This window comes from Mastigoproctus giganteus, chromosome 3, assembly GCF_048544385.1.
Source record: "Mastigoproctus giganteus isolate SK-2022 chromosome 3, ASM4854438v1, whole genome shotgun sequence".
NCBI classification, from domain to species: Eukaryota; Metazoa; Arthropoda; class Arachnida; order Uropygi; family Thelyphonidae; genus Mastigoproctus; species Mastigoproctus giganteus.
Genome location: NC_143577.1, coordinates 191,159,518 through 191,185,953, shown reverse-complemented (window position 1 = coordinate 191,185,953; position 26,436 = coordinate 191,159,518). Strand labels below are relative to the sequence as shown.

Below are 26,436 nucleotides of genomic sequence, written 5' to 3'. Positions count from 1 at the left end.
CCGGTAACCTGGGAGAAGAAAGTTACTCTCCCGGGGCTAAAAGGAGCAAAGATGGATTTAAATAATTTTCCTCCTTTAGAGTCATCAAGCTCAAGGTCAGAAATGTCCAATGAAAATGACTCAAACCAACCTAAAAGACTTCAAATAGAAGTAGTGTCATAACCTCCCTAACATTTTGGTGATATACACTCTCTGTCTGCTCAGCCGGTGGGTAGGCTATCACCATCTATGATTCAAAAATATTTAAAGTCAATTGCAGGATCACCAAAAATGGTGAAGGGACTACAATCAGGAGCCCTCCTGGTTGAAACAGCCACTGCCAAACAATCTGAGTGGCTGTTAAAGACAAAAACATTTGGTGGGTTGCCAGTATCTGGTTCTCCTCACAATACATTAAATTCATCGAAAGGCGTCATCACAGAGTGGGACCTGCTTTCTGTATCTGAGGAGGAATAAGTCCACGAACTTTGTAATCAGAAGGTAATCAGTGCGAAGCGCATAATGATTAAAAAAGATGGAAATCTCGTACCAACTCAATCCATCATTTTAACCTTCAACACTCCTCATTTGCCATCCACTGTAAAAGCTGGCTATTTAAACTGCTGGATTCGACCGTACATCCCGAATCCTCTTCGCTGTTTTAAATGCCAGAAATGTGGCCATTCTGAGCAGGCATGCAGAGGTGATGCCATCTGTCCTATATGTGGCTCTACCATACACAAGCAGATTGCTCAGCCTCAACCCCCGTATGTCCCAACTGCAAAGGAAGTCATCCTGCGTTTTCTAAATCATTGCGATATGCGGAAAACTGGAAAGCAAATTGAGAGATACAAAATAGAACATAAAGTAACATATCCTGAATAACGAAGACAAATCATGTCGACCATGCCCAGTCAATCTTATGCGTCTCACACCTGAAGCTATATTTCAACTCCAGCTCAAATAGACGTGTCAATACCACCAAACACCTCTTTGGCAAATTTCGTTAAAGAAACCTTATCAGTCTCCAGAAAAGATACTCCAAAAACCTAAAACCAGTGAAGCCACAACACCCCAATTAGTATCCCAATTGATACTAAAATAATCTCACAGGACACCGAAAGAATGAAAACTACTAAAGATTGTAAGAAAGTCGAACTTCAAAAAACAGTATGGAAGTGAATGTATGCCCGGATTATGAGGAACTCATTCTAGAATTGCATGCTAATGACACTATGGATACTGTCGCCCCACATTCCCAGAAAAAGACCTGAAAAAATGTTCCGCATCCAAAAAACAGCCAATTGAATCAACCTCCTCAAATAAACATAAATAATGCATCACATCATACAGTGGAAGTGCAGAGGACTAAGCAGCCATTCTGACGACTTAAAAGATTTAATAGCTCAATTCAACCCCATAGCTGTATGACTATAGGAAACATTCTTGTTACCTCAAGTTTCGCCAAAATTCTCCAATTATATGATGTATAGATGAGATAGAAACTCAGCGTCTCGTGAACGTGGAGGAGTAGCCATTCTGGTTAATTCTAAAGTGCCATCCAAGTCGATCCAGCTAATAACAAATCTAGAAGCTGCGGCTACTCGTATTGCAGTTGGTACATCAGTAACTCTTATTACCGTTTATATTCCACCATCTCTACCTCTTCCCCATTCAGAAATTGACAATCGTATTACACAATTACCAACTCCAATTTGTGTTTTCGGTGACTTTAATGGACACCATCCATTGTGTGGGTCCGCTACCATGGACATAAGCGGGGCAAATTAATTGAAGAATTTATGAATAATAGCGATCTTAATTTAATAAACACTGGATCTCCTACTTATATCCACCTACCTACAGGATGTACATCTGCAGTTGACTTGTCAATTTGCTCTCCACTCATCTTTCCAATCCTGACAGGGTCGGTTTTCTCCGATTCATTTAATAGTGACCACTTTCGAATTATTTGCTCAATATAAACAGCGGTAACTCAAAATCCTAACCAACGATCCAATTGGAAGTTTATTAAGACGAATTGGGATGGCTATTCTGCCCAAATGCTCTTAGACAGAATTTATGTCCAACAGAAACATGTTGATGATATAACTACTTATATTACCAGTTAGATTCTGACTGCAGCAAATGCTTTCGTTCCGAAATCCAAGACATTTCGTGCTGACTGAAATCACTGGTGGAATGCAGAGTGCTCTATTGCCAAGCAAGATAAAAACAGTGTATGGAACGATTTTCGGAAGTGTCCTACTGCCACTAACTTAATTGCTTATAAAATGCTTCAAGCAAGAACAGGGCAAATTAGAAGGAAAGCACAACGCGATTCGTGGATTGCTTTTGCATGAACCATCACAAAAGACATTGACACACGGATCAGCTGGAGAAGGATACAGGCACTAAATTGCAAATTTGTTCGGCTATCCTCTCCCATACTTCACCCCCCTCAACGTGGGCACCTGTACGTGGTGAGGGGACCTCCCAGTGATGCTGCTGGTTTTCCAGATTAGCATCACTGGGATCCAACGCCCATACCTTGGTTCCAGGGTTACACCATTGGAATCAGGCGTGTGCAGCCGTGCGCCGCGACCCGTGGAAGCGGAAAGGGGGATCCTGGTGGTTGAGGGGCCCAGCCTTAATACACCACTTTGGCCCCTGCTTCGACGAGACGGGTGGTCCCGGACCGGCTCGACTGGGATCAATCGGCGGGTGGTTTTATACTGCTAGGGTCAACTGCGTTCCAATAAGTCTCCCTCCCTTTGGTCCTGGGACGGGATAAAGACTTATTGGTAACGTGGGTATGGTGCTCTAAGCGAACTCGGCGTCCCATTCGTGTACGCAGTACCTGCTAGTTCACGAGTGGGCGTCCCCTCGTAGGGCTCCGTGGTGGGTGAGGTACTTAGGCATCAGACATATTTTCTTTACTCATATGAGTAATTTAAATTCTTCTTCTGGGGCCCCAACAAGGCCCCTACCTAACCGAGACGATAATACTGACACCAACAATGCCAAAAGAGCCAGAACTGAGGATAAAACACCATCTATAACACCGCTATTCCTCATTCTCCATTCTATCGGAGAGCAGTCAATTGGGAAGATGTCACCCTTCTTCATCCAGAAAGGATTAGAAGGGTTGGCTGGATCACCGAAAACCGTAAAACGGCTGCGTTCTGGCGATCTTTTAGTCGAAGCTTCAAGCACGAAGCAAGCAGAAAAAATCCTCAACGCGACATCCATAGGGGGAATACCGATTAGCGTAACACCCCACAAAACATTGAACTCTTCACGAGGTGTCATTTCAGAGTGGGATCTTCTTCACGTTTCTGAAGAAGAGATCTGCTCTGAATTAAAAGACCAAGGAGTGACGGCTGTCAAGAGAATATCAATGCGGAAGGATGGGAATCTCGTCCCTACCCGAGTTCTCATCATAACATTTAACACACCACGGCCTCCAAGTTCCATCAAGGCAGGCTACTTAAACTGCCCAGTGCGGCTTTACATTCCGAACCCACTGAGGTGTTTTAGATGTCAGAAATACGGCCATTCACAAACAGCTTGTCGTGGTAATCCTGCCTGCGCTCGATGTGGTACGAAAGACCACGAGAGCAAAGAGTGTTCAGCTTCCAAACCAATTTGTATAAATTGCCAAGGAGAACACCCTGCCTATTCTAGAGCATGCCAGAAGTGGAAGGACGAGAAAGAAATTCAAAAAATAAAAACAGAACTGAACATATCCTATCAGGAGGCCAGAAAACGCATTCAACCAATAAATAGCGGGAAACCTTCATACGCCCAGAAGGTTTCTGCAAAGTGCACCATCGGTACACAAACGGAGATGACTATACCACCAAAAGAGTCATTTACTCCGATTGCACGCTATTTATTGCATTCACAAAAGCCCACCCAAAAAACACAGTCAGCTGCCACTCCTATTTCCATACCTCCTAATGCTCCACCACTACCAAAACCAAGTGGTAAAGTAAAGGTGCAAACATCGGAAGGGTCACCTGCAATACGAGAAACAATGGATGTCGAGGATAAGGAGGTATCGGATGACCCAGTTCTGGAAATCTTTGCAGAAGAAGATATGGACACAGGCCAAAGACCTGTGTTACCAAAGAAAGATAAAGCCAGGACTGAGAAAATGAAGCCCTCAGCCCTTCGGAAACCACCTGATGGACCCAACAAATCCAAATAATGGGAAAGTTTAAATTTCTACAATGGAATTGTCGTGGATTCCGTCGAAATAGTGACGACATCAAGGCGCTCCTGAGTAAGCATGAGCCTACTTGCTTTTGCTTACAGGAGACGTATTTAAAGGCAAATGAGGACCCATACTTGCGTAACGTTTTCGTTATACGAAAAGACAGAGATGCGGATGGACCTGCCCATGGAGGCGTCGCAATCCTTGTGGGTAACCACATCCCATTTCAAGCTACACCACTTACCACCAACTTAGAGGCTGTAGCAGTTCAAGTTACTGTAGGGTTTCTTTTAACTGTTTGTTCCATCTATTTGCCACCTGGGAATGACATCCCCCAGGCAGACCTTGATGATCTCATTAGACAATTGCCGCCACCTTTTCTGTTACTAGGGGATTTTAATGGACACAATACTCTGTGGGGTAGTGTAGACATTAATGGAAGGGGTCGGACTATAGAGCACATGCTTGAAAACAATCACCTGGCCCTTCTAAATGTTGGACTTAACACCTTTTGCCACATGCCTACCCGTACATTTACCGCGATCGATCTCTCTATATGCTCGCCCTCTCTCCTTCCCATGTGTACATGGGAGGTTGAAGACAATATTTATGGCAGTGACCACTTCCCCGTGATATCCACCCTTTGTAAAGGGAGACCATGCCACCCGTCCAGGATGCCACGGTGGAAGATCGGTCACGCTGACTGGAATGCCTTCAAAAATCTAGCAATATTTGATATCAACACAGTCAGCAAGGAACCGATTAATGACGCGGTAAAGTACATTACAGACGCTGTTGTCCTAGCAGCGGCAATTGCAATACCAAAGACTTCGTCTCGGTTTCCACCATTTCCAAAACCCTGGTGGAACTCCAATTGCACTGCAGCAAGAAAGTCTCAAAACAAGGCGTGGGGTATTTTTCGCCGGTACCCCACCGCAGATAACTTAATAACATTCAAACGTGCACGTGCGAAAGCACGTTACGTAAGACGTCAGAGTCAGAAGGAATCTTGGATCAAATTCACATCTTCTATCAATCAGGCTTCATCATCTAAGCTTGTGTGGGATAAAGTCCGAAAAATGAAGGGGAAATATATATCCCACCCTTCTTCGATTCTGGAGTATAATGGATCTGCAATTGCAGACCAAACTGCAATTGCAAATACTCTTGGGGAGGTATTTGCTAAAGTGTCTGCCAAAACATCTTACCACCCTGAGTTTCTGGCCCTCAAACAAAATGTTGAAAGGCAACCTTTGAAATTGTCGTCAAAGAACTGTGAAGAATACAATCAACCCTTCACTGAATGGGAAATGAAAGCGGCACTATCACTATCCCAGGCGAGTGCCGTAGGGCCGGATGACATCCATTATGAGATGATAAAACATCTTTCGTCTCAATCTCTGGATCAGTTGCTCTGTTTGTACAACAGAGTTTATCTTGAAGATGAGTTTTCGGACTCCTGGCATAAGGCAATCGTGCTTGCGTTTCCAAAACCAGGAAAAGATCCAAAATCTCCGAGTAATTACCGTCCCATTGCTTTGACAAGCTGCTTGTGCAAGATCCTGGAAAGGATGGTGAATGCCCGTCTCATGTGGTATTTAGAAGGGAATGACCTCCTTTCCAAAGTTCAATGTGGTTTCCGAAGGAACAGGTCAACACTTGACCATCTTATAAGACTGGAAACATCTATCCGAGATGCTTTCCTTAAACGTGAACACCTGGTGTCAATTTTCTTTGATATCGAAAAAGCGTATGACACGGCCTGGAGATTTGGAATCTTAAAGGATATCCATGATCTGGGTCTGAGGGGCCATCTAGCCTTCTTCATTAAAAATTTCTTATTGAACCGGTCATTCCAAGTTCGTGTCGGCTCTGTTTATTCTCAATCTTTTTGTCAAGAAGAAGGAGTCCCCCAAGGGTCAGTTTTAAGTGTTACGCTTTTCGCTATCAAAGTTAATTCTATTACTGAACAACTTCCTCGAACCGTAAACAGCGCCCTCTTTGTTGATGACTTTACCATCTTCTGTCAGTCATGCAACATGAGGGTTATTGAACGACAATTGCAGCATGCCATTGACCATGTAAAAACTTGGGCAATGGCTAATGGTTTCAGGCTATCACCACAGAAGACCGTCTGCGTACATTTTTGTCGCAAACGGAACCTTCACCCTGAACCAGAACTCAAACTTGGACAACACATCATTCCAGTAGTACCTGAGACAAAATTCTTAGGTCTCACATTCGATAAGAAGTTGACATTTTTACCACATATCCGTCAACTGCGAACAAGGTGCACGAGGGGATTGAATCTCCTTCGTGCCATCTCCTCAAATAAATGGGGGGCAGACCGATGCACTTTACTGCGTCTTTATCGTACACTTGTTCGTTCAAAATTAGACTATGGGTCCCAAGTGTACGCATCGGCTAGAAATAGCGTACTACGGTGGCTAGACCCACTGCACCACCAAGCCATCCGTACTGCAACTGGAGCATTCAGAACATCTCCCGTCCAGAGTTTATACGTCGAAGCAGGTGAACCACCACTATTGCTCCGACGAAAGCAATTGTCGCTAAACTATACCTTCAAACTAAAATCCCTGCCAGACAACCCAACGTGGGCTTGTGTTTTTGAGCCACGATGGGAAACGCTTTATAAAACCCGTCAGACTGCTAACCGATCCTTTGGCATCCGTGTCCAAGATCTGCTCAGAGAGCTCAACATTACGGTAGACAATGTTGCAAAGTCACCAAGGCATCTACTTCCACCCTGGCATGCTCGCTTACCATCATGTGACTTCTCCATAAAAAGTTGGGGTAAAGCCATAACTCCGTCCTCTGTCTACCAACAACTCTATGCTGCCCATCGATCCGATTACTCTGATTTCTTGCCTGTGTTCACTGATGGCTCGAAGTCAGAGTTGTCTGTAGGATCTGCTGCTGTCTTTCCAGATTGTACTATATCTGGGAAGATTCCCCTCGAATGCAGCATATATACAGCTGAGTTGTATGCTATAGAGCTAGCCTTGGACCACATTAAAACCCGGAAGCATCAAAGATGTATGGTGTACACTGACTCTTCAAGTACACTGCAGGCTTTATCGGGGATGAGATATAATCCTCATCCAATATTGACCCGGGTTCAGCAGACTTTACATTCTTTGTTTGAGAGTTCACTCGATATCCGTTTCTGCTGGATCCCAAGCCACATTGGGATCAGGGGAAATGAACTGGCTGATGCTGCGGCCAGATCACCAGAACCCCAAAACACGTATTGCCTGTTAGTCCCCTATACAGACTACAGGCAAATAATACACCAAAAGATTAATTCCCAATGGCAACAATCTTGGCATGAGCAAGTCACAAACAAGCTCTATCAGATAAAGCCTGTAATCGGACATTGGCAGTCTAGTCTGCGCAGGAACCGCAGAGAGGAAGTTGTTTTAGCTCGCCTCCGCATAGGACACAGTCATCTTACACATGCTTTTCTGCTGAGGGCAGATGACTGTCCTATGTGCGAGAACTGTGGCACCATTTTAACTATTTATCACATTTTAACCGTGTGTCCACGTTTTACCCCTGAACGTGATTTTTATTTTACCGCTTTTAGTCATCTGGCTGAGCCTTATACACTCAGCCAGATTTTATCCGACAATGACCACGTGGCTGCTGTTTTTAGCTTTTTAAAATCAATAAACGTTTTCGCTTATATATAAAATTTACATTTTATTGTGAATTTTTGTTGATTTACCTTTTATACATTTGCTAAATTTTTTGACATAGTGACCTAATTAATTAGGTCACTGAAAGTTTACTCTTTTATACATGACCTGGTCTTGGCGCATTATAGCCTAAGTTGCTAATGCGCCAATAAAACCCAAATCAAACTCAAACTCAAACCCATACTTCACTGGAAAGGAAAAGACATGTCTACCCGAAGAAGTTGCCAATGCATTAGCAGAATCTTTTGCCACCAGCTCTGCTTCTGTTTCCTATGCAAGCCAAGCTTCTTCCAGAGCATTAAAGATCATGCAGAACTGTTTAAAATTAACTTCTCAAAGCGCCGCTTCTTTCCGTACAACCAACCCTTTTCATTAAATAGATCTCACAACAGTGCTTCAGGGTCAGATGGTGTTCATTACATTATGCTAAAGCATTTACAGGAAGAGGACTTGTGTACCCTGTTGATATTCTACAATCGGATCTTCTCTGAAAATGTCTGTCCTTCGACCTGGCGCCATTCGTTCATTATTGCTATAACACAACCAGGCAAAGATCCTACCCTGGTTCAAAATTATAGGCCAAAATCTCTTTCCAGCTGCGTAGGAAAAATTGTCGAAAGGATGATTCATACAAGACTCACTTACATCTTGAAGTCACACATCTCCTTCCAGTCCATCCGAATGGATTTCGGAAGAACAAATCAACGCTAGACGTGCTTATTAAAGCTGAATCTCATATTCGCAATTCCTTTGTCATGAGACAACATCTAGTCATGGTCAACATTATTTTCAAGATTATGCTAAAGCATAATCTTGAAAATATGCTTATGCTAAAGATTATGCTTTTGCATAATCTTGAAAAGGCATTCGACACGACTTGGCGTCATAGTATTATAATGGATCTTTACCGTCTAGGGGGACAGTTGCCTGAATTAATTCAAAATTTATTGCGACTTTGGTATTTTCAGGTCCGATATAAAAACGCACTCTCTACATCTCACATTCAAGAGGAAGGCGTACCACAGGGTTCGATGCTTAGTCCAACACTATTCGCAATTCGAGATTGCAATATGACACAGAACATCCCAAAAACCGTTGAAACTTACATGTGTGCAGACGATCTTACCATTTCCTGTCAGTCCAAAACTATGAACACCATAAACGTCAGCTAATGGCAGCTCCAACTAGCCATAAACAAAATAGAATCCTGGACTTCACGGAATGGTTATCGACTGTCAGAAAATAAATGCACTGCCACTCACTTCCGCAAGTTTCGGGCTCTCCATCCTGACCCTGAACTAGAAATAAACAAAACTCCAATCCCACTTGCTAATACCGTTAGATTTCTTGGACTGATATTGGACAGCAAGCTAAACTTCCAAGCTCACGTCACTCATTTAAGAACTACTTGTCTAAAGTATATGAATATACTTCGATCAGTCTCGTCCATGTAATGGGGAGCTGATCGGTATACCTTACTACACTTGTACAAATCGCGAATCCGTTCACGCCTGGATTACGATTCTTTAGTATATGACTCTTCTAGGGTAAGCACATTAGAACGCCTGAACTTGATACAGCACGGTGTTTTGAGGACAGCCCTAGGAGCTTTCAGGACTTCTCCGATCCAAAGTCTTTATATTGAAGCGCATGATCCACATCACTATTACTCCTGCGTAGAAAAACACTACTGCTCCAATAGTGGACATAGTGTTATTGTTATGAGGTTCCCGTGGTTTCCTACAAATCCGCGTTAAATACTCTGTTAACATAGCAAAGCCAGTCAGTGTGGGTTATGTGTGAGTAGTGTGTTGTTTGACTGGTCTCTTCGTTACTGGGAGGCGCGATCACCAGATAGGAGCCTCCCAGCATCCGTCCACTAGCACGAGGAGCCGGACCAGGGAGTAAAAGACATCTGCCGGGTCATCCAGACTCCTGCAGGAGCGAGAGTGGGGAGGGCCAAGGAAAGAGCAGAGAAGAGACAGGAAAGTGGAAGACTGGCAAGATAGCGAGGGTGACAGAGCGTAGGCATCCTTCAAAGGCGAAAAGGAGCAGGAAGAGTGCTAGGTGCAGTTGTGGGAGTCCTGGAGAAGGACTGTGGGTAGGAAGAAGAGAATAGGTAAAGTTCAAATTAAAGAGTCCAGGATCGTCACAATGGAGAATCACGGAGCGGCGTTGACAGGGCTGGCTGCAATTTGCAGTTTCATGTCTGGAAGTTTCCGGTGCTGGGTATCAGTTGCTGTCTAGAGGAGTTTATCCAGGAGTAGTATTCGGGAGTTGCAGGTGATGCCAGCGACGACGAAATACCTCGTTTGCATAACTGGTCAGTGCACGGAAGGCATCATTAGATTCCAATAACTTGGTTTCTGGCCGAAGTGATGTAGTGTGGAGGTCTAGGAGTAGTTGGATTCTTAGATCTAAGTATACGTTGCATGAGTGCATCACGTGATCCCAGTCTTCAGGTTCTCCGCAGGTGCAGAGGGCATCCTCGAGTAGGCTGAACTCTAGAAGGCGTCTCTTGAAGGACCCGTGGCCAGTTAATAGGAAGGAAGCATAGACGTTAGGGAAGAACCAAGTGGAACGTTGTTTGTTGATGTAGGTTACCTCAGGCAGGAAAAGTTTACTAGTTACACCAGTTGTGGAGTTATTTGCGGGTTTGCCATAAGTTTATCAATTCTAGCCATACACGTTTATGTTTCTGTTTGACGTCGGTATCGGTACGGGTTTCAATAGTGAGGAATTCAGCTTCCTTATTCTTCTTAATGGCATGAGAGAGTCCGATAAAAGCGACGTTGAGGTCCAAGGGGAGGCAGCCTGTTAGTAGCTGTAGGGCGATCTTTCTACATGCGCGGGTCATTTGTAGTAGCATAAGTCGTTGAATTTGCTGAATTTTACGTTTAGCATTCACTAAAGTCATTCGGTGGTACCATACTGCAGCTCCATATGTGACAATTGGTATAAATACTGCTGAGTATAAAAGGCGTTGAGTTGGTCCTTTAAGTCCTTGACCCCAGTCCTTTGCGGGTAAAGCGTGCTAACATAGTGATGTAATTTTTTATCTTTTTTGATAGCTTGGATATGGGGGGATGAAAGTTCTCCTGTCGTCCAAAATTACTCCTAGGTACTTCATGGATCGGTAGTTTTTCAGTGGGCAGCTATTAAAACGTATGGTAGGAGGTCTGGAGAAGTCCAGTTTGGCTTTTAATAGGAGGGTTTTGCTCTTCTCAGTGGAGACTGAGAGTTTATTTTCCGTAGCCTGGATTTCTATGGTGGCGCGGGTGGGGCCCTCGATAATGATAACCATGTCGTCGGCGTAAGAAAGCTGAGTAGTGTGTGTGTGGGTAGTCCCTCAGGAGCCAGTCGTCGAGTATCATATTCCAGACAGCTGGTCACAGGATGGAGCCCTGGGGACAACCTCGGGTTAGATGTCCCCAACCACTCACGTGCGAAGCCACTTTAAGAAGAAACCGGGACATCCGTCAAACTGAACGGCATCCAAAAAGTAATACAAAGATAATTTTCTCATCAAACTATATTAAAAGTGACATCATTCTGAAACATCTAATGGCATATAATTGGCAAACCCTATACCTTTTGGCCACTGATGATGCCTTATCAGTGCTCTCTCAATCACTCATGCATATGGCTGAAGAAGGAACATCTAAGGAAATAAAATTATCAGACAGGGCAAAGCCCTGGTTCAACTCACAGTTGAAAGTAATCTTCAAAAAATAAACAAAAATTGTTCAGGAAATGGAAAAGAACTGGGCATCCGGAGGACCACACCCTGTACAAACATGGACGAGCACGTTTCATGAAGGGGAAGAAACGAGCACACATAGATATGGATAAAGCAAAACTAAAAAAAGGCAAAAGAATTGTCAGCAAAAAAAGCCTCGCGCATAAAATGACTGAGACATCCTTTAAGGAATGGACCGAAGCCACTTTCGGAACACCCCTCAAGGAAAACCAAATTGACAGCGAAGCAAACAGTAACAGGATACAAGATGTAATCAAGGGGTTTAAGGAATCTATCAATAGTAATCTGATTGTCACTAACAATGAACATCTAAAGGAAATCAGTATTAGCAGAGACAACTTAAAAAGTGCAATCAACAGCCTCTCAAATAAAGCGACCATTGGGCTAGATAATTTCCCACTATTTATGATCAAAATCTGTAGCTGTTACATCATTGATGTACTACTACACATATTCCAGAGAATTTTGATGGAGGCGAACTTCCCGAAGCTGTGGAAAAGCTATTTTGTAAAACCTATCCCCAAAATAAAAAACCCAAAATCTGTAAAAGACTTCAGACCAATCGCTATCGGATGCTCTTTGCAAAAAAATCTTTGAAAAAACAGTCCTGCACACCATTATCGAGCATTGCTTTAAGCACAGGCCAGAATACCTGCACTCAGTACTTCCACAGAGATCGACCATCACCAACCTCATGGGGACACTGCTAAGGATCCAGCAAGCAGCAGGTGGACGTAGTCTTTTTAGATGTGGCAGCCGCGTATGATAACATATCCATCCCAGCTCTCATAGTCATTCTGCGGGACTACTTTCACATTACAGGAAATGCCCTCCATTTATTAAAGAGCACTCTTCGGCGCAGACAAATTGCGGTGACAAACGAAAACATGTGCGCACCGTATGAGGTTGATAAAGGTGTCCCGCAAGGCAGAGTCTTGTGTGCCACACTTTTTGCCATTGCCCTCGAACCCTTCTTATCCCAGAACAAGAAGCACTTCATCACATATGCCGATGATATAAAATTTTTTATTACATCAGGAGATTAGAAATCAGCTGACTACCACAACCAAGTGGCTAATACTAAAATAAAAGAACTTCAAGAGTATCTAGATTGTATCGGGCTGCAGTTGAATGAAAAAAAGACGGCACAAATGACTTTCACAAATAAAATAAAGCCAAATAAAATGGAAATATTTGTGAATGGCATCCTCGTCCAAAAGGCACAGTCACGCGTTGATCTTGGTCTCAAGTGGGACGAAGGCCTGACCTTCCGCCCGCACTTCGCATGCATCCGTAACAAAACATACGCGGCGCTTTGGGCAACCAGGCAGGAGCTCACCGGTATTAGAGACCCCGGTCTGATGAAGCAATACATCAACAGATGTGTTACTCCTATTCCCCTATACGCGGCACAAATCTGGTCTTCAGCTCCCGAAAGCAGTATCAAAGCCTTTCTAGGACTCGAATACTGGCTCTTGAGATGGCTGAACAGAATTTCAGCTAAGCCTTTTACCTTCTCAAGAGCTATACTATACTCCAATTTAGAGGTCACACCCTGGAGACAAATAATCATGTCAAGAAACATAATGACCCTCGCTCAGCTTTTAACGGGACGACTGGACGCACCGAAAGCCCGAGAGTGGATAATAATACCCGGCGAAAAACCAAGACGAGTTGCAGATAAGGAATCACAACTGAAAGCGGCATTTACGCAGTTGGATAGCCTCGGAGGATTCTTTCCAGCAAACACCGTCCAGCTATTCAAAACCTTAATATCAATCCTGAAAAGCTCTGCAATTGCAAATTCTACAGAAAGGAAGTTCTCAGAAACTCTTACTTGCAAATACAGATGTAAGGATACAGTTTCAGCACCTTGTTCGGCCAGGCACAAGCCACTGGGCTTTAGGAAACCCGAACTCATCAAGAAATAGGTGTCAGGATTGTCCTACCTACACAACTCTAATCCCCACAGAAGAAGACGACTGCTGGAAATTTGAACTTTCAAATTTTTTATTTTACTGTATCGCGGTCATTCCTGTTGTTTTATATGCTGTACGTTGTTTGGCTGTAAATATTTGTGTTTATGTAAATATGGTGAAACTCCCACTTGTGTGTGTTTAAGCAGAAGGTATGCTTCAACTGTCATGGTATTATGTTCTTACCAGTTTACAGTAGTAAAAGCCTTTGCGAGTAATTAATAACTCAAATATTCTATATTCCAGATAAAGTGTACTTATAAATCACATATTATGTATTTCATGTATTTTATAATTGTACCAATGATGTATATTTTGTAACATAGTTGTATATGTATGATCACCCTCTAGCCAGTGGCTGTAACCGGGTGTTCTCCTAAGAGAAATAAACTGATGATAATAATAAATAATAAAATGTCGGGTGATGCAGTGATATTTTGTTTTGATGCTGACCTTGCGGTTAGAGAAGTAGCTTTTGAGGCAGTGGTAGAAATTCCAGGTACTGCTCCAATATGCTGTTAAGATCCAGAATCTCCCATCGTACCCCAGTTGAGGGTATTTCTATAATACTTAGTGGGAATCGTTCTATGAGAGCAACCCAAATGAAAATTGACGTGCTTCACTCAGGATTAAAGAGACTTTCAGGAGTTGGAATGTCAATTTAAACGAAATTTTCCAGGACACAATTGCACCTGTTCCACCTTGGACTTATGTGTCTGTCTCTCACGATGTGCACTTTCTCCAGTAGGGGAAAAATATTATACCACCCTGCAATATCAGACAGTTACACTCGGTTCATGCTACTATGAACAACTATGCCTATAAAATTTATACGGATGGTTCCAAAACTGACAAAATGGTAGGTGCTGCTGCAGTTTTTCCTTCATGTACGGTTTCAGCCACACTACCGCTAGCTTGCAACGTCTGCACAGCTGAATTATATGCCATTAAGTTAGCGCTTAGTAAGATTATTCAGCTTTCCATCTCACCTGCCATAATTTACACTGACCCCCTCAGTGCTGTCTCTGCCATAAGGAAGTTCTCATATTCTCATCCTATCTTGAAACAGATTCATTCCCAGCTATTCTGTTGCAATGTGTCCAATCCAGCGATCAGTTTCTGCTGAATCCCTGGCCATTCTGGCATTCCTGGAAATGAAAGTGCCGACTTTTCCGCTAAACATCCTCAACCCACTTTCTCACACGACCCTCAGGTTCCTTACAGCGACTATAAGTCTGTCATTCGTAAAGCGTGCTACGATAAATGGTCACAAATCTGGAAAGGTAACATTAACAATAAACTTTAATAGATAAAAGAAGATCCAAAGCGGTGGCTCTCTAGCTTCCGACGAAACAGACGAGAAGAAGTGGTATTGGGAAAGCTCAGAATTGGACACACACACCATACCCATCTCTTCCTGCTAGTGGGAGAAAACCCACCTCAGTGCTCATCCTGTCAGACCCAACTTACGGTTGGGCATTTTCTGGTTGAGTGTCCCTTATATTCAACCATTCGATCAAAAACTTTCCGGTCACTCTTAACCTTGAACAGCTCATCTAATTTGTCTCATATATTAGGAAATGAAGCCGATATACAAGAACTTTTCATGTATTTAAAACATATTGGCCTGTACAGAAGCATATAATTTAACATCTCTAACAATATGTTGCCTGTAAATAAACTGTGAACAGACACAATTTGGCCTCAGTAGCCCTTGTGTGGTTAATCCCTACAACAACAACAACAACAACAAGTCTGATTTTCTTGGGCCGGAATCTTGATGTCCACGTTTGAGAACGAATAGTTCATCCAAGGTACGAAAAAGGCCTACAGAAATTCCTTACATGATTATCGGGATTCCACCCGAGATTTTTTCTATACTGTTGTGTTTAGGGCAAAGGTGATTATAAACACTGTTCTACTCGCCAGGACCTGTCAGATTTGTAGTGCCGACAATCTATGACGATGTGCGTCATGGTTAACACGGAGTACCAATGAATGCAAGTCGGCGAACATTTTGCAAACTGTTGCGCGGTGTCTGGATCGTGGTAGACAGTAACTTATTTCTTTATATGGTGCTGGAATGAGAATCTTTGTGGATATATCTTGTTCTCTTTAGACAGGGTTTACCTTACCGACTCTCTAGAGTACTCCCTGTATCTATCCTTGACATAACCGTTGACCCAGCAAAAATGTCAAACAGGAACGAGAAAGAATAGTAAACCAACTAATGCAAATATTGAAAAATACTTGGACAGAGATAACTAAAGGCCCCATTACCAAAAACATCTTACCAAATGCTGGCTAGCTGTATCCCAAGCCTCGTCCATGATGTAGGCCCGGGTTCTTATACTTCATTCCTTATTATGGGTCAAGGTTCCATTAAGACAAACTCGCCTCAATGGGTATATTACAGATTCCCGCTGCTTTTGCAGGCTCAGTGAAACTTGGGACCACATCTTCTATTACCGTACGCTCTATGAAGACATGAGATCAATCTTCTTTACCAGAATCCAGCAAATATTGCAAGGTTATAAACACCTCTTAGTTAATGATAAGCAGTAGTATCGTTCCTCTCAGTTTGCCCAGAACCTATTCGCTAAAAGTAAACGTCTGCAGACCCAAGATCACAAAAACTCTAAATCTTCCCCATAAAAGAACAAAGGGAGCCACTTAATTAAAATTAAATACCTCTTCAAGTAATTAGTACCCTCATACTTTTCCACTGTAATCGGACTACACTCATCTCTTAAACAAGACAAAACCTGGATTTGGCAAACCTGTTCAACTTACCTCCATGTACTCTTACCCCTGCATTCATCTCTGTACGTTGTCGTACCTGTCATCTCCTGCTGACCTGGCAGGAAGGTAAGAATTGTGTTGCCATTGGTGATCCGCTCACTGCAAACGTGCTGTGTAACTTTCATTCCCATCCTTGGGGATTTCTCCCTATCTGCCTGGTGGACCGGTTGCGTCTGCACTGTTTATTGGGGGAAGTCTTTCTCTGCATCCTCCAATTACTCTTCCTCTTACCCACCCTTTCTTGCATTGTCCCTCACTCTTCTAACTTTTCTTCTTTTTAACCTGGTTTCCTTCTAGGAAGCTCATTCGTCCCTTGCGGAGACCAGTCAGAAAAGCAATCTTTACTGCCTGGCTCACCTTCTACTGGTGTGCATGGGCAACGTGTTGTCCCACCAGAGGCTGTGCGGCCAAGTAGCTAGAAGAACAACAGAACACTCCACAAATCTGAAAAACCCACACGTACTCACACTTCTGGGATTTACAGAGTACTGTTTTGCCTAGAACAGTAGTAAAATGCAGGTGTAAGAACCCACCAATGGCATCTCACTCCAAACATTATATACACTATGTATCTTGTAGGAGTAACATCAGTAATGTTTCAATCATTGATGGATTTGTACAATGCACGATCTTACATCATTCACCAAGAGAATGTCTTAAATCCTCAAGAGATATTCTCTTCATGATTGAGGTTCCCTGTGTGACAACTAGGTGATATCTAAGTGGTAGATGACTCTCTCATCAACCGGTGCAATCCACCACTTTGCTTATTGGAGGCTTGAAGTGGTGGAACCTATGTTTAGTCTCCACAGCTAAGTTCCAATCAACCCTTCCCCATCTCTTCCATCTTGCAAACCTCCCAAACGTCCCCATGTCTTCCATCTTGCAAAACTCCCTTCCTTGTTAATTTCACAAAATTGAAACCACAGTTGGATAATTGGAACCACAGAGCTAAAATAATGGAATTATAGCTTACCTATAATAAAGGGCATATACGCCGGAGGTGTTATTGTTCCTTTTCCATCTTCAGTAAGAAATCTCTCTGGTAAAAATTTGTCTGGTCTCTCCCAGTATTTGGGGTCATGATGTATTTGCCATATATTCATTATTACAGTTGAGCCTTTTGGAATGTCAAACCCCCCAACAGTGACATCGCTTGCTGTGCTGAAAAAATAATAAAAGAAGGGATTGAGATATTCCTGAAGTATTATATGGCTGATGGTCTAAATACAGATAATCCATAGAGAATGTTTACAAAGTAATTTCATTTGAAAATAAATTAATTAAAATAACATGTAAGTTACATATTACACCGATTAGCAACAATATCCTCCCTGAAATAATTTTGACAGATTTTCGTAGGAAATATGTTCAAAAACTCAGATATATGCTTAGAAAGTTATCATCCCACTCAGTTTAAAATATCGTAAGTTAATGACAGAAAACTAAGAGCTAAGATCTGAAGTGGGTTTAATCTTCTTTTACGTTTATTTTGTCGTTTTATTTTATTTTTATTTATTTTTTTCTTTTTTAAAATATTCGAGAATGTTCTAGAATATTTTTTCTTCGCGATGAAGAAAGATCGCGATGCTTCCAAAAGGTTCCAGAACTTTAGCCTGAGTTCTCGAGAAACTTTGTGAGACTTCTATAATCTTCTCTTGCGGTACAAATTTTGTATATAGATGAGTTGGTTCCAAGCAAGAATTTTCGTATTTCAAAAAGTGTACGTATTTGTGAGAGCGAGTGGTGAACAAGTGTTTTAGTGAACTAGTGTTTGTAAAAAAGTGCTGTGTACATAAGTTTAAATCGTGAACTGTGTTTAATTTTTAAATAAATATCTATAATTTCATAATTGCGTTCTTATTTGTGCGTACCTGAACTGTACATGAAATATGTTGCGTTCTTGCCCAAATAAGGCTGATAGCTTTTGCTAGAATTGGGGAGAAGTAGTACTAAAATCGCAGCGGAAGGCACTGTCACAACTTTTGAGAAAAGTGCCTCTATTTTGGATGTGAAGTCGGACATTAACATTAAGTGTGGGCTCCAAAGATTTCTTGTAACTCATGTTCAAGGACATTAAAAGGCTGGCTTAGAGATAGTCATAAATGGATGCCGTTTGCTATTCTGGTGATATGGCAAGAACCTCGAGACCACATTTCATTCTAACATAAACGATTGTTATTTTTGCATGACCAATCTTTCTAATTTTTCTGGGAAATCCAAGCATGAAATAGGGTATTCCAACATACTTATGGATCTGAATCTGATTCAAGATCGGAAAAGGAGTTTCAAGAAGATGTAGAACCCAGAATGGATACAAGTCCTAACTTTTCAACTCCTGATACATAGTATTTATAAAAACAGAATCAATGAACTTGATAACTTATGATATAACTGACTTATTGGCATAGGCAAAGACCGAAAAAAAAGTGGTTCGTTATATTTATAGTATTGGCCAGCAGTAATACCTTATTTGTGATTATTATTTAATTTTTTTTCCTCTTAATTATTACCAGATATCCTTTTAGATTTGAAATTTTATTACTTCTTGTTTATATTATCGATTCTTGCGCGAAAGTTTACCGTATTTGTGATTTGAATGGTTTTATCTATGATTTTTTTCTTTTGTTAATACATCGATGAGCCAAAACATTGACCACCTACTTAATATGACGTTGGTTCTCCACGTGTTGCCAAATCAGCTTGTAACCGACGAGGCATGGACGCTACAAGATTTCTAAATGTGTCTTGTGGTATCTGGTACCAACACGGATCTGCTGCTTACGTGTTGGTACCAACACGTAACCAGCTGATCCTTTAACTCCTGTAAGGTCCGTAATTAGAGACGCCGCAGATTGCAGTTGCTGTTCCAACACAAACCACAGATGCTCGATGGGTCTGAGATCTGGGGAATTTGGAGGCCAGGGCAATGCCTGGAAATCTTCCCAATGTTCAGCGAAACGATCGCGAACAATCCGGGTGGTGTGGCATGGCGCATTATCTTGCTGCGAAGACGGCACCTCCAGTGGGGAAGACCGTTGCCATGAAATTGTTTCATCAATTCTGTCCACACTCGGATCTTCTCAGATTTTATATCTACAAGAGTGTTAATTGTTATTCATCTGTAAGTCATGGGCTTGGCATGCTTGATAGAATAGCAAAAAGCATAGAATGCTAGATGAAAATGAAGATGTAAAGGTATGATGCCTGCTATGGCCTGTACTGAGACAGTTCTGCAGTATCTAAGCATGGTTAGGATCATAAATTGTTGAAGAGAGAGGAGTTTAGATTGAATTTAGTATTTTTGGTTCTGTCGTATCACATTGAGGCAGCGTAAGTTGCTGTGGGAATAAAGCCTGCATTACAGTAGAATATATGGGTTTTCGCCCTAGTCCCCAGTCAGATGTTATAATTTTATTGATGGCCATGTTGAACTTTTTAATTTTCTTTGTTAGGTGAAATATGAAGTTTATCTTGTCTTCTAACATTAGACCTAGGTATTCATTGTTCCTGATATAGGGAATTTGTTTTCCGTAAATTTTCAGGAGTGGGGGACGCTGTAGATTGATTTGCCCCTTAAAGGTCATCATTTGCGTTTTGGCAGTTGATATTTTTAACTTATTGTTGATTGCCCATTCTATAAGGTTTCCAAGTACTGAAGAAGCTCTTATTTCCAACTGGGATCTGGAGTTCCCAGAAAATATGAGGACCAAATCATCCGCATATGCTATAGGATATGTATACTCAAAATGTTTGGACAGCCAGGAGTTCAGTACGATTTTCCAGAAAAGGGACCCCAGTGCAGAGCCTTGGGGGTACCCTCTTGAGGTGCATTGGGTGATGCCGGGGTTCTTTGTTAGGACCTGAATATATCTTATGTCTGAAGTAGTCACAAACTACTTGGTATAGCTGGGATGAACAGATGGCCGAGCGGAGACTATCAAGAACAGTCTCCCAACAGAGGGAGTCAAAGGCGCCCTCGAAGTCTATAAAATAGCTAGTTCATATTTAGCTTTAGAATCTTGGACATGATTTCTCAGTGTAAGAAGAGCATCCTCACATGATTTGCCCTTGACGAAACCAAACTGCTGCGATGAGAGTAGGTCCTGATTTTGGAAGAGGTCCGTAATTCTGACTTCTAACGATCTTTCAAAATGTGTTCCCAAGTTGGGAAGAAGGGATGTGGGTCGAAAAGCTTTTGGATCTGATAGTAGTTTGTCGGGCTTCTTTAGTAGTTTTACAAGGGCTTTTTTCCATAGGCAGTGGAACTGCCATTGATTAGACATTGATTAGAGTCAATCATGTTTTCATGGAAATCTTGTTTTATGGAGTTTATGAAGGATGTCAATTTTAGGTGTTGTTTAGTTGTTTCTTGAGGAGGTGGAATCCTGCCAGGTTAGTTGATAGAAATTTTGACAGAGATGTGTCGGTTGTAAGGATAAAGTATTGCAGTTTACGCCCACGGTGATCACAGATTTTGCTGTTTATCAAAGGCAAGTCTTTTAGCCACATTTTCTTTATTCTTCAAACTGACCACCTGCAACTTTTTCTCCGTCATTTGAACCTCCTCTCAGAGGACACTCCACTAATCCCAATAATTCTCCTAATCGTCTCCTCTTTTCTATTCATTAAAAAAAATTCGATAACCCTTTTGCCCCCGTGTGCAAACCAAAGCCTTTTTCCTCTAATTTGTTTGTCTAGTTCTCAGGGCAGCACAAACCTTTCATATCTGCGGTCGTCTCCAAATATATCCATTTTCTTTATTTGCAAAATGTTGTCACTTACCAAAAAGACGCAACTGTGACCTGGTCTTTTTCTGACCCAAACGCTAGGCCATCGGGACTTAGGTCCAGATGCTGCATAGATCAAAAGCTTATTAATCACACGCATTTCACCGATCCATTGTTCTGTTTCCAGTAACCCTTTTCCGCTCGTTCACTAATGACCACTGCTTCTCTAGTACAGGCCGCTGCCTTTGTTTACTGTCACTTTACCCCTTTTCCCACGCATCTACATCCCCTCGACGTGGGCACCTGTACGTGGTGAGGGGACCTCCCAGTGACGCTGCTGGACTTCCAGACTAGCATCACTGGGATCCAACGCCCACAGCCCAGGTTCCAGGCTTACATCAATGGAATCCGGCGTGTTTGTCGTGCGCTGCGACCCGTGTAATTTCGGAAAGGGGATCCTGGTGGTTGAGGGGCCCAGCTTCAATACACCACTTTGGCCCCTGCTTCGACAAGACGGGTGGTCCTGGAAGGCCCGGCTAGGATCAATCGGCTAGTAGGCTCGCTGCGAGGGTCAACCGTGTCAATGCCATGTCCCTACCCTCATGGTCCGAGGGACAGGATTCAGGCTGGCGGCGGTGCGGATATAGTGTCTGGGTAGCCCTGGCGTTCCACTCCCGAGCGCATTTATTGCATGCCGGGTAGTGGGCGTCCCTTTGGGCTCCGTGGTGGGTGGGGAGCCCGGGCACTGAACCACTTCAAAACTTCATGAATCCTGATAAACATATTCCTTCAGGAGCCCCAACCCGGTCCCTATCTGAAAATAATGACGGAGAGTCAGATAGCATTATTGCTACAAAGAGGCAGCGAACTGAAGTACCATCAGGGCCTGTTCCAAGGTTCCTAATTATGCACTCCACCGGTGAAAAACCGATTGGTAAAATGTCGCCCTTTTTTATTCAAAAAGGGTTAGATGGGTTAGCAGGTTCTCCCAAATCAGTTAAGAGGCTCCGTTCTGGAGACCTCTTAACTGAAACTAAAAATGACAGGCGATCTGAACATCTACTCCGAACAACATCAATCGGAGGAATACCTATAACATTGACACCACACAGAACACTCAATTCATCGAGAGGTGTCATTTCGGAGTGGGACTGACCAATTCGATTGGATACTATGATGTAGTCACAAAAGAGCTGGATGCAGGGAATAACCTTGATATTATGTACTTGGATCTTAGAAAGGCCTTTGATACTGTTGCACATGGAAGACTGCTGCACAAATTAGAGCAGTGTGGCATTGGAGACAAATTGCTACTATGGATAATGGGGTGGTTGAGGGGGAGAAGACAGAGTGGTAATCAATGGACACTGCTCATCGTTGACTTATGTTATTATTGGAGTACCTCAGGGTTCGGAGTTGGGTCCATTATTGTTTTTGTATTTATAAATAATATTGATGATGGTATATCAAGCTTAATGTCGAAGTTTGCAGATGATACAAAGGTTGGCAGGGTTGTTAAGGACACTACTGACGCTACGATGCTGCTGTTGTTGTTGTTTGTTATTTGGTTTTTAGGAGCATTAGCAACTAAGGCCATATTGCTCCGGGATATGCGGTGGTCATTCCCTGACCTTTCCGCATCCTCCGTATTTGGTGGTGACGGGCTCGAACCCCGGTCTAATCAAGAAGCGTGTTCTACGCACTGCCGCTCCTTCCCACCTGGCTACGGAGGCGCCCTACGATGCTGCAACAGGATCTGGAAGTATAGAGCAGATGGGCTGAGAGGTGGCAAATGAAGTTTAACATTGACAAATGTAAAGTAGTACTTATGGGAAATAGCAACGTCTCAACTCTGTGGGAGTGGTAGAGAGTGGTACAGTGAGAGTGGTAGAGAATGAAAAGACACCTGGGGTGTAATTGTGCAGGCAGATATGAAGTTCTCTGAGCAGTGCAGACGGGCTGCAAGAGTAGCTCATGGTGTCTTGTAAATGATATACAGGAATTTTTCTAGCACGGATAAGGAGGTGATTATTCCCTTGTATAGGGCAATGGTCATGCCACACCTTGAGTACTGTATACAGGTCTGGAGGCCTCATTTCAAGAAGGATGTAGAGCTGCTGGAACGGGTACAGAGAAGGGCAATAAGATTAGTGAATGGAACAAAGGGTTGCTCTTACGAAGAAAGGCTTAAGTTTTGCAAATTACAGAGTCTGGAGACTAGGCACCGGCGAGGTGATCTTATAGAGGTGTATAAGGCTTTGAATGGTTTGAGCATGCTCAATGCTGATGGGATTCTTCCTTTTGCTCAGAATAATCATCTGAGAGTGCAAAATTCAAATTGAGGAAAGACAGATGTAGGATAGACGTGCGGAAATTTGCATTTAGCCAGCGGGTAGTTGGTTGGTGGAACAGACTTCCTTCCCTTGTTATGGAAGTTGTTAGCCTAAATACATTTAAGGCTCAGCTGGACAGGTAATTCGAACGAACGGAAGGTTGAAATGGAAGTTTTTTTGTTTTTTTTTTTGGCTGATGCTGCATAAGCTTGCTTTCTTGCATCATATGCCTCTGCTAAATATGAAACTAAATATTATCTCTGTAGCAAGCTATAGTCACCCTGTGACTCTTGGAAACTATTAGCAGCAAAATACGAATAATAGCAAAACTGTTGTATAAAACCTTCTAGGCGCATTTTAGCCGCAGTAGTTCCTGCGCTAAGAATTCTTAAATAAATCATCAATCAATAATCGGAAATGAATTCGTCAAAAGAAAGCATTCTTTTTTGGGTTCATAGTATTAATAGTATTAAAATGAATTAATAGTATGAATGAATAGTATTAAAATTAGTACATACCATTGTTATTTAGTTTAAATTCAATATTTTTTCAAATTTCTTTTAAATTTATTATCACTGTACCGTGCACACTGCAGTATAATTGTTATATACTCTTCGTTTTTTCTTAATAATCCAATTAGTCCTTCGTCCATTTGCAGAAATATTTCGAGAGTGAGTCTAGAAATAGCATTCATAACAGCAGTCAAGCACCGTCAGCATATCTGCAAGGACACGTCAGATATTCTTTCGAAGAAACCTGCAATCAACTGGTGGTTCCTTGCCATGAAGATTACTTATAATGCGAACAAACGCTTGCGTTCACTGTGGAAAATATTTGACATATGATTTGACGGTGAATTGATGGTGACGTTAAGTGCGGGGCGAATCGCCCTTTAGCTTTAGAGTGTAGGGTTTTACGTAGTAGTGATACACTCAGTGGCAGAAACCCGTTACTAGGTATATCTACCTAGTAACGGGTAGGCCCACCTTTCACCCGGATAAGGGCAGTCACATGGCGAGGCATTGAGTCCACCAGTTCACGAAAACGTTCCACAGGTATTTCCAACCATGCTTGCTGCGCCGCTGCATAATTCGGTCGCATTCCTAGGTGGAGGAATAATTATGTTGTGTTTGTAAAAGCTTCACGAATGTTCGTTCAAATTCTGGATTACTTTTGGAATTAGGAATTTTAAAGTAGTGTCGTCAAGTCCATATTAGTTGATGAGTCGGTGCATGTATTTCTGTGACTAAATTTTAAGGGAGTGAGAAGTTATTAATGTTTTTCTAAATTTGCTTTGTACACACATGTTACCTTGTTTTTTGTATGTAATGGCTGCTTCCACTGTAGTTCTGCCTGTGGTACTAGTGATACACTTGTCTTGTATTGATTTTTTTATAATATCAGTTAATACTGTTTCTGCTGCTTGTTAGTTTGATTAACAGTACTTTTGGAACACTGGGGAAATTGTTATTATTTCTATATAATTTCTACTCACTACCAAGAAGACGATGAGGTTCTTAGTATTGTTGCCACATGTTAGCGTTAAATTAAGTAGCAAATACTCGGCCATTGCTTCTTTCGCAAACAAGTCACGTGAACAGTGCTTTCTCCTGTGATTGATTGCTGAAATTCCTGGATTTTAGAAATGCCGTGAACCTATATTATAATTATGCTGTTGCTTACTTGCTTAAATTTATAATCCCCTTATTACATAATGTGTTATGTAATGAGTGAAATTAATTTAATTGTCTCCACAATCAGTATTGTCAATTAGTGCCTTGGAAAGTTGATCAAAACCTTCAGATTGTAACAGCGTGCTATTCGCAGCGCCCCCTAGCATGTGTGCTGCGAACTTGCTCCTCAAGTGCAAATTAAACATTTATCTCCTCAGACAACCCAATAAGCTGCTGGGTTTTTGTCATTGCTGCATTTCATCGCTACACTTGTGCTTTGTTTTTCGTCCTATACTCCCTCCACCTGACATGAGCGGAAGGGAAAGTTCCAGTTCTGCTAGTGAAGAGGAGCCTGAAACAGTTCCGGAGAATCCCCCTCCAACTAGTACCCCGCCAAAGACCCAGCTCAAGAGTGGATATCTCTCGATGAAAAAAGAAAAGAAAAAAAGGCGGCCAACAAGAAAACTAAGGAGACCATAGAGGCATGGGTTGCTCTCCTCTGCTTGGAGTTAGTGACCCAAGATGAGGGACAACCACTGGTATTGGCCCCTGACAAAAAGCCCTTTTGCTGCACCCACTGATGCTGCTCCTACTTCTAGGGCAATGGCCTCCACCCATACAGACGTTAAAAGCGTCTCCCAACTATCACACCGACAGCCCTTGACAACGCTATCGCAGCTGGGTTAAAATCCTCCCCTAGACTGGGGATATCTCCTCCACCTAGTGTCCCGGAAGGTGAACTCACTTAAGAGCCAGCTACCCTTCACCAAACAATCTCTCGACTTCGTAGGCAGTTGATCGCATTCCTAAACCACGACTCCAGTCGCTTCACGAGAAGTGCAGGTAACCGTGTGTAGGAGTTGTGGGGTACCCTTGAGTCAATTACAACTGAGCTCCTCATTGACAAGAGAGGCTCAAAGCTGTGAATGAAGAACTTCGGTCCAAAACTGTAGTCCTCGAAAAGGTCATTGATGCTCTTGGCAGGCCCCAAATTGTACTAACGCTGATCCTGATTATATTGAAACTCCGTGCCCTCCAAGGCCTGCTGCGGGTGTTACTTCCCATGCTGCTGCTGCTGTGAAGCCGGGACCGGAGTCCCTTGCCCATGGCATGATACAAATTCTCCATGTGCACCACCTAGAGAAGAAGCCACAGCATCTACTACTGTTGAGAACAAGTGATACCTCGGAGCTGAAGACTAGCAATGACGTCAAAGATCTGGTGCAAAACACTATAAGGGCTGAA

General features: G+C 42.5%; 1 protein-coding gene across 1 annotated transcript in view; it reads right to left on the bottom strand.

Moving 5' to 3' along the window:
• LOC150088521 (vitamin D 25-hydroxylase-like) overlaps nt 1-26,436 on the bottom strand; it is a 76,013-nt gene that overhangs the window by 9,785 nt on the left and 39,792 nt on the right. The window contains exon 5 of the mRNA XM_090370212.1: nt 17,432-17,619. Coding sequence (XP_090226338.1) covers nt 17,432-17,619 — 188 coding nt within the window. The remainder of the gene's footprint in view (nt 1-17,431; nt 17,620-26,436) is intronic.